This window comes from Pleurodeles waltl, chromosome 5, assembly GCF_031143425.1.
Source record: "Pleurodeles waltl isolate 20211129_DDA chromosome 5, aPleWal1.hap1.20221129, whole genome shotgun sequence".
NCBI lineage: Eukaryota > Metazoa > Chordata > Amphibia > Caudata > Salamandridae > Pleurodeles > Pleurodeles waltl.
Window position 1 is genome coordinate 638,222,775 of NC_090444.1, and position 10,050 is coordinate 638,232,824.

The following is a 10,050-nucleotide window of genomic DNA, read 5'->3' on the forward strand; positions in this document are numbered from 1 at the left end:
CTCCTAAGGTAGCCCCTAGGTAGCCTTATGGGCAGGGTGCTGTGTAGGTAAAAGGTAGGACATGTGCCTTCATTGTGTGACATGTCCTGGTAGTGACATACAGCCTATTTGGATTCTCACTGCTGTGGGGTCTACTCTCATAGGCTAGCTTTGGAAATTCCCTTAAAGGTACTTAATTGGTCATTTCTTATCTATGAGGAGTAGCGTGGGCATGTTTGGTATGTTTGGAACAGTGGTGATAAATCCTGCTTACTGGTGTAGGTGGGTATTTCATTACTATGGTAGAAATCCCACTTTTAGAAAGTGAGCATTTCTCTGTGCTTATGACTCTTTTGCTTTGCAGTCTGAGTCCAATCCAAGTCTAGGGTACAGTGACAACTGGGCTTCGTGCATACTTTCCAGGCAACAATAACACAGGAAGGGCTGGGTGTGACAAGAGAGGCATCTGCATATTGATAGTCTTCCTGGGCTGGGAGAGAGGGAGGTGGGGCACACTTACATTTGTATTATCTGTGTTCTGCCATCACACAAAGGGCTTTTTTACCCCTTTGCTGATGTCTGGAGCTGGGTTAAAAGGGGGGTGTTGTGCACTTCTAAGGTTCTTTTGAAATCAAAGACATTTTGAGTATAAGTACAGGGGCTGTGATCCGATGATTTGAGATCCTGCATGGAACTTGTAACTAGACGCTGCTGGCTCTACATGCTGCAGATTGCTAGAGACTGTTGTGCTGCCAAGAAGGACTGCCGTTTTGACTATTTGCTTGTTGTGCTGACCTGCTGCCTGTTGGGCTGAGGAAAGGACTTCTCTGCAAATATATCCTATATGCTGGCCTGCTGGCTGCCCACCTGATCTGTGCACCCCCAGTTGTTCTCCAGGGGCTGGTTGGCGCCTTCCCCTGCCCCTGTTCCCTTTGGGGAGACCAGGGTCATGGAGGGCCCCATCTTTACAGTTCATCTCTGCTTTAGAACGCGCCCCTCATGCCAGCGCATGAAGAGCCCTTCATATTTCCCCTTCATGGCACCCAGCGCGTGGTGAGTGCTTTGCCTAGGAGGAAGCTGTGTGGGCTGGATAGGTCCTCTAAAGCTGGGATGACCATGGGGCACTCTGTAAGGACAGTGTGGGGAGTGATGTCTTCTTTATCTCCTTAAACACTTAGTGAGCATTTTTTGCTTCATTCCTCCCACAAAAGCCTGACCTCAGAACATTCCCCCCAGCCTAGGGGGTGACAACGGACAGCGCCTCAGGGCAAGGTGCTGATCAAGGCACCCTGATCCTGTCTGGGAAATTTGACAGCAAGCATGAGGTCAGGGACTGCACTCGGGAACCTCCCTCAGAGTGACCCTATGAGGCCGAAGGCTGCAATAATCTCCTGGTGACTGCCCTGAGGCGCTCAGTGTTGGGAGGAATCCCCTTCTCCAGCCGTCCCCCTCAGAGAAGGCACCAACGACCAGTGGACAAGCAGGCAGTGAGGAGTCTCTCTCACACCCCACACCCAAGTCAAGAGAAACCGCAGGAGTGTCCAGGCAGAGACAGGCCGCACAGTATGGAAGGCAGCTGCACCGCAGGGTTGCTGGCACCGGCAGCCAATTACTCTCTGCTAGCTCTGTTTTTCCTTACTGTAATCAATGTAGTAAGTGTGCAGGTGATCCTGTAACCTACTTTCTGAACAGCATTACTCTTTAGGATGCAATAGGAGTGCAGATGCTTCTATACACTGTTTTCATGCGTTTAGGGGCAGATTTATACTCTGTTTGTGCATAATTTGTGTCATTGTTTTAATGCAAATTGTTGACTAGAATAAAGCAATGTGTGTCACTTATACATTATTTTTGTATTTTCAATATTTCAGTTCCGACGATGCCTTTTGCAACTCTTGTGCTTTCGCCTGCTGAGATTCCAGAGAACTCTGAAAAGACAACCGACCATCCGCAATGATGGACCCATCCGACCGATCGTCATGACACAGAAAGTCGGAGACCGACCAAAGAAGAAAGTGACTTTTAGTTCTTCATCCATCATTTTTATAATAACAAGTGACGATAACCACAAAACTGATGAGAATGCTATGAACAGTGGTGCTAAGGTGAACGTGATCCAGGTTAGACCTGTATAGCCCATGATCTCCTCAAAGAAGAGATCACAACCCATCTAAACTCTCAAAGATGGACGTCAGAGTATTGACAACGTCAAGGATGACCAGAGAAGTACTAGTAATCAAAGGATGGAAAGGTTACCCTCTCTCAATATTTCCATTTGTTTTTCTAAGACTTATGGATGTAATGACGCCTTTTCATTTTGTGTTTATTTCGCCAGCGCCTCTTTAATGTAGACATGAAATAATTGGTGAAATTTAGAAGAAAATCACATCCTGTCATAGGTAATTGAACATCTGCTAGCCGTAGGTGCAAAATTCTCCGATTTCACGTTGCTCTAACTAGGGGGGTGGGGGGTTCCCAATTTCGGAGATGCACTATTTCGTGAAATGTTCATCCAAGGGGGGAGGTTTGAGCTGAAAATGTCTTGCTGTAAATATGAAACTGGTGTCTGGTGGAACTGAGAGATATTTTCTACTCAAAACAATCTGCTGACAGTATCTCACATTTACATTTGTTTCCGAGGTGTACCCTGAATTCAGCTTTCACGCAAAATGCTGGCCAAGTTCATTTAGCAGAATTTCTGTGACCATCACATATGTTTTGTGAGAAAAATCTCATAAATCCCTAATTTCTGAATGTATTGTCTTCATCTGGCCACACTTGTATCGCAATGCAAACTACTAATATCAGGGCTATCTTTTTGCTTGGATTAAAGAGTGGTGTGAAAAGAATAGGCGAACTCTCAAGCACATATTTGGTGTAGGTATGACTAAATCAAAGCTGATATCATTGATTGGACTGTGTTCAGGGCACATGGGCTTTAAAAAGAGGCATGGACTTCTGTTTAACAAATATCATGTTACCGAAAGTGCATCCACAACAAGATGATGGACAGAATGCTTGAATTAATCTCAGCCACTGCCAGTTGGTCGGGACGCTTTCCTGTCCATTGTTTTTGAGCCACCATGCCCCTTTAGACAAAGACCCATTTTATGCGAACGAGTATTGACCCTGCTCCTCATGGCAACAGGCCATCCCGAACTTACAGGGGAGGCCCCTTAATGAGTAGAGTCAGTCTGATTTGCATAAGGTGGGCCTCTGTCTGGAATCGTACAGTGGGGGAAAACAATGGGTTGTAATGTTACCCAGAGCGATTTTCATAGCTGTTTGCAATTATTCCTCCCATCACCTTGTATGTGTTTGTACAGGGACTGCAGGTGACATCACACACCCTTTGTGACAAAGCTATTGCAGGATTAACCGATTGTGCCACTTTTAGCCACTAAACTGCTTCCATTTGTTTTTCATTTAAAGGAAGTGGAAAACGCAGACGCCTAATGGGGCTGTTAGAATCCTGTGTAGTTTTGTTTCTGTCTACCCCTTCCTTTAGGACCCTTGAGATAAGGGGCAAGGGCACCAAACAGCAAGACTGATTTCACCGGTACCCCTAATTGCCGTGCATGGGTTAGCGAGTGTTCTCTTCAAGATGGTAATGTTGGCACAGCAAAACTAGGAATGTTACTTAAAGAATACATCCACACAGGTGCAGTGCAAAACAGTGCCAGGCACAAGATTCACCCTGTCCAAAGGTGATAAGCGTGCAGCGCACCACATGCTAAAACCATATCACTTGCATGTCAGTATATTGATGGTAAATATATCGTCTGACAGGAATATTCTTGCCTTAAAATGATTTGCACAAATATTGTCTCATTTGGTGTAGATATTTTATGAATTGCATTGGGGTGATTTTTTGTAAAAAAATATTAAGGACACAATATTTTTGTTAGACGATGCGCTGATCACAATATTCTGCTGCCATACTAAGCATATTATCGTATCAATGCTGGAGCATGTAACCTATGTCAGAATCCAAGCTGCACCACCGACTATTTCACATCATTTCCCATACAAGTCCCATTCCAAGCTCTCCCTGGTAATTAAATGTGTGTAGGTTTCTGTTTGCTCTTTGTGAAACTGGAGATCTTTAAAGGTGTGCCATCTTCTATCTGTGCACTTGCTGGCTTCAAAGTGTGCCATGGGACACATGCCAAGGATGCCTAATTGAATTTACGTTAGCGTGGGTTATGGAAAGGGGGTAATTATCAATAAATTAAGCACTTATTTTCAGTTTACAAAAATCGACCAGCGATTAATTTGCCTATCAATGTGAAGTGCACTGTGCATCCATGCTGACAATTAAATGTTTACCACATTTATGTATATTTAAATGTTTCATATCTTTGTTTTAAAAAATGGATCAAAATGGATAATGGCAGGACTAAGGATTTGGAGGGAGGACTGTCAGGGAAATTTCTGATTGCTTCATTTGAACTATTTATCAACCAATGGATTACTGAATATTAACCCATAATGGACACCGGGCACTTCTCGCTAAATATGGTGTCGAGCTGGTGCTAAAAAATGGTGCAAGCCGGTGCAAAACATTTTGGTGCAAAACTGCATTAGTGCAGTTTTGCACCAAAAAGTATAAATAAGGCCCTAAGTCTGTGACCTGGACAGTGCTGTCAAATTTAATAAACCACTGTGTAGCCAAACCTGTTCAATTGATAATCGAAAAGAATAGACTTCAATAATGTATTTTTTAAGTATGCATTATTTTAGCATTTTAGTTGCCAGATTTATCATTTCATGCATAGCAGCTGAGCAAGCCACCTTGCTGTGCTGCATGAAAAAGAAGGGGACGGAATGTGCCATATTTATAATAATGTGTCTTCCTGTCCTTTCCTTGCACTGCCGCACAATGTGCTGCCTTGCGCTAACGCACGGTGCATGGATGCCTGTTTATCAGGCAGGAATGTGTTTGGGCAGGAAGGGACACCTTCCCGCACAAAACAATCCTCAGAAACAGTTTCCTCTTTCTAGGTGTGCTCAAAGTGCAGCACACTTAGAACGAGGAAACAAGAAGGATAAATATATTTCTCCTTGTTGCGCCTCCCCTGTGGTGGTAGTGGGGTATAGCATTTTGACTCATTCCCAGGTTTACCAGTGTTGTTAAATCTGGGAATGTGCCAGAATCCATGGGTGGAATAGTGGGAACACCCACGCTCCACCAATGGAATGCCGCCCTGGGGCAGAATAATGCAGCGCAGGAAATTCTGCCTTGCATTACTCCAGATTTATCCAACCACTCAGGGCCACGGAAGATGGCCTTGCATGGCTTTATATATCTGACTTTGTTGTTGCGTCGTCCTTGCGCACCCTTGTTGGCGCAAGGTGGATGCAACACATTAATCAATGTGCCCCTAGAAAGATTCATAGAGCACAACATACAAAATTTATCAAAGGTAGTGAGTATAAAACTACAGAATAGGAAATACATTTCTCTGGCCATCTGGTGCGTGTTGTTAAGAAATATCATCATCTGAGTCTTGCAGACTGACAGCAAGGAAATACAAGTTACAGAAAGATTTTGTTTCTTGGCCAGTGAGAGGCAAATTCACTTTTTAAATAGTGCAAATGTGGCGTTCTGAGATAAACCACAGGTTCGGCTTGAAGTATTATACAAATGTATTTAAATTGATCTTGACAATAGAGAAAGGTTGTCATGTGGGCTTGATTTTTGACAGACAAATATAGACATTTAAATTGTACAGCTATGTTTTAAAACTAAAATGAGTTGTCATTAAAGAAGCACTCTATGTAAAATTGCTACAAAAATATTTATTTTTTGTTTTGGGGGATTTATGTGAATAAACGTAATACATTTTATCCAGATGTCCAGATCGAATGTGCAGCATGTTTCAAAGTTTTAATTCCATTCTATTCTGAAATTTGTCTTTTGGAAATTACATTTGAAAAGACTTTCTTTAAACATGGGTTTGATACTCGAGGCGGTGCTCAAATCATTTATGATTATCACTATTTTATGTATTTGGTGGTAAGTTAAGGCAGGGGGCTTTACATACAGCTTTACCAGTATATTATAACGTTTCCTGAGGTGACAATGGATAATGAGAATGTTTGTGCATATTTGGCATGCGACATTTAGTTGTGATGGTGATGTGCCCTGTCGCTTTTTGTGCAGCATTATATCAATGTGGTGTTGTGTTTTGACTTTTTTATTGCTTTGTGCCCTGTTATGTTATAATTGCGTCATGTTGCTTAGGTAAGGTATTGTGTTATGTTCTGTTGTTTACTTTAGGTATTTCAAAGTATACTACTATTTCTCTAGCCCAAAACATTAGATGCCTTTAAATTCCTTTTAGCAAGAAATCACTTACGACTGTCTGGAGTGGTAAAATATAGCTGCCCCAGCTCTACATCATCTAGTTTAAACACCAGCCAGCCTAAGACTGTGGCAAAGAATTGCCTAAATTACCACCCTCAGTCCTGAGTTTATGTGATAGGAGCCTGGAAGTGCTAAGATTTTTTTGAATGCATCTGGTGCCAACATGCTACAGGGCAAAGTACTGAGTGACTCCTATATTTGAACACACATTGCTTGACCAACACTTTTATTAAAATAATTTAATCTCTCATCGTACATTCCATGGTAGCAACAACATATTTACTTGCTTTCATCTCTTGTTGGAAAGCTAATGCAAGATTTCCATTGAGTTGCTTTAGATACAAAAACTTTCTGAATAGAACCTATGTGACTGGTTTCATTGCAACATCTAAAAAAACGTGGACTTTTGAAATCTGTTCTAGTGCAAATGTAATCCATATGCAAACTATATAATAATTGTAAGCATCTACTGACCAAAGGGAAAAACGTTCTTGACTATTTTAATTTCCTGCAAGACTGCTTTCAGGGTAGGGAGGCACTGAACGTTTGTCTATCATTGTGCATTTCCTATTGATAGCTTGTAACTTAGCTTTGCTCCCAACACGGTGTGCATCAAAGGTGCAATTTTAACTCAGTAGGTTGTTCTGTGTCCCTGTTTTTTTAATGTTTATAGTTGTTTTATATAGAGCAGACTTCACATGAGGGTTTCAGGGAACTGTACATATAATGAGTGAAAGAATTCAAGATAGTTACTGTATGTAGTTGTACTTAAATAAATAGGTGCATAAGAGCAAGAACACAATAGTATCTCGAATACAGTTGTATACCTTAGCTTCTAATATACATTCCCAAACTATATAAAAAAAAGAAAGTCTCTAAGATTTCTTTTTTTTTTTTTTACATCTTTCTTATACTTTTACTTTGGATAGCCGTTTCAAGTGCAATTTACACTATCACTTTACTGGTTTGTTTTTTTGCATAATAATATCATCATTCGTTTCCATTATGGCCTGTAGGAGGTGGTTAAGATAGCACCACAAATAGCTAATACATTGATAGTGTATGCCTAGGATATTAACCGCAACTTTCTCGTCCGGGGGTTACAGGTTCTAAAGGTAGGGTGTTCCACACTGAAATGTGAGATCTTGCTCGGATCAAGCTTCCAGTTAGCCCTAACTAGTCAACAAGTGTCAATTGAAGAAAACAACCTAAGGGAGACCCCTACACTCAGCATCTGGTATGGATTTCTTTATGCAATCGTGTGCCGTGTGGAGTGTGCACATTAGCTTAAACTGACAATAATTTCTAAATCATTAGTAAGTTATAAAGAACATTGCTTTTCGTTTAGAAGTGTGAACACTGAATGATTCTTGCCATAAAATGCGCATTCCCAATTTAGAACCATTTTCAATCCGTAGCTCAAAGATCAGTACATTCATTACAGTGCCTGTGGTGATTTAACTATCTATGGTAACTGTTTACGATCCTCTTAAACGTTTGTCCAAAAGCAAATTAATAGATGCTGTTTTCATTGAAATGTCAGTGGATTTGTACATTAATAAAACAATATTGTGACTCATCATGGTCTTGTTTCACCGTTTTTATGTAGTGTAGCCCTAAGTGAGAAATGCTAACAGCTGTTCACTTTCTGTGATGAATTATGCAAACACCAAATTAATATTTGCTGCACTACTGTATTAATTGGCACAAGATTTCTTCATTTCATAGCACTCTCCTTTTCTCATCACTTGAGATTTGTGAAGCACTCATTTCAAAGGATATCAGTGGCCAAGGAGAAGCTGTAGTACTGTGTATGGAATGTTTATTGATTCATCAATACTCTTTTAAATTATGGAAATGGACATAAAATACTTTTTGACAGTACTTGCAAAATGCCTTACTGTTAGCCATTGTTGGAGGGATAATTATTTGATTCTGCACCTCTTTGCTCATTTCAGAAAATAATATCCCTCTAAACAATTGTGGGAGCTTTGACCGACGCTGGGGTGCCTGGTCCTTAGTAAGTAAACTTACAAGGTGACACGTATAGGTCAATGAACCTTTTGGATCGCATGGAATATCCTAATCTTGTAGTGATCAATGGCATTATAATTAGCAAAACGAAGCGACATCATTTAAATGAGAAAAATGAAACCATCTACTCATGAATACCCACAAATCGGTAAAGCGTTTAACAATTTTATTTCCCGTTTGGTTACAATACTAGGTCATTGAGTTAGATCAAACTTTATTCAATCAGCTCAGTATTAGTTCATTAAACATCAATAACATAATCTAATCAAAACTTAAGAAAACATATGCTCGAATGCTTCAACATAAGCCAGTAAATGAATACACAGCATCAATAGCAGAGTTCAGCAAATAGTTTGTCAGTCATTTGTCACTGTCAACGTCACCCCTAGAAAGCCTGCCTAACGAAGATTAGCATTAACATGTGGAGCGTCATGCAAAACAATTTAGAAAAACATGAATTTGGAAAACATCTTTTTACAAGGAACTATAAAAACAGCGCAGTTGGTACCTAGAAGAAAAGGCACAAGTTAGTCAGTCACATTTCCATACCTACCTATCCACAGTATGGATCAGCAACAAATTCAGTCTTCATCTTCAGGTCATCAATAAATCAGCATAGCATCAGGCTCTCAAGAGTATGAGCCCAATGACAGAATCTCAAACAGCGTCTCCTGACGTCACCAATTCTTCCCCCGCATCTGAAGTTTTAGCCCTTTGTCATGACTTTTTATTAGGGTCTCCCAGTCCATCTCCCTAATTCCCAATTGGTCAGTCAGTCAACCGATATGGCTTTGACCTATAGTGTTTATTTACTAAATCTATACATTTTAATATCACAAGACGCAGATTGGTGCACTATACAATGTCCTCATCATCCAGCTCTTCCGGTATCGAAAATGTTGCATGTTCCACTTCAGTCAGTGCTTCAATTGTTCAAGTCCTGGGAAAGTACATTTAGTCTACTTGACACATAATTGTATCAAATTGTCTTCTTCATCTCCTGTCCGCCAGTACATTGCAGAAAATTCTAGCTAAGCAACTTTAACATAGGGTAGTTCATGGTCAGACCATGCATTTGCTTTTCTACAGCGCATTAGTATTTCAGCCATTCTTGTGAGGCCTGGAAAAAGGCTAGGCCTTATCCTCGGCTAAGTTAACTCTACAAATCAATATAAAACATAGGTTATACATTTCAATATGACATATTACTTCATTATTCTTAAACATTTTCATTATTTCACACAATTTCAGTTACATTAGTATAATCTCGTAGAAGTGGCTGACGTGCCCAATGGGCACATTTTGAAACATTCACATTATTTTCTCTACGATTAAATTCTCTATGAGCTTTCATTAATCAAACACATAAACATTCATTAATAATTTTCAAATTAGCATATTTGCGCCAGCAGTCCCTCCTCTGATGACTAAATGAGTCATCACACCTTTCCTTTACCTGCATTTACAATTCTGTTTCTGTTGTATTTTGTATTCTTCTCCAATTTCCACTATAGATTCTTACCCTAGTTTGTTGGTCCCTCCTCTGATTATTTTTAGATATCTTCAATTTTAATTTTTGCCATAATTTACATATACCCATTAATCCTAATATGCAAGCAATCACAATGAATATTCCCTGTATAATTTTTAATAATACCCCATTCCAA

At 40.3% G+C, this 10,050-nt stretch overlaps 1 protein-coding gene across 1 annotated transcript in view; it reads left to right on the top strand.

The window, feature by feature from the left end:
• OPN3 (opsin 3) overlaps positions 1 to 7,929 on the top strand; it is a 592,447-nt gene extending 584,518 nt beyond the window's left edge. Inside the window, exon 4 of the mRNA XM_069234505.1 lies at positions 1,851 to 7,929. Coding sequence (XP_069090606.1) covers positions 1,851 to 2,114 — 264 coding nt within the window. The 3' untranslated portion in view covers positions 2,115 to 7,929. The remainder of the gene's footprint in view (positions 1 to 1,850) is intronic.
• Positions 7,930 to 10,050: the final 2,121 nt, after the last annotated feature.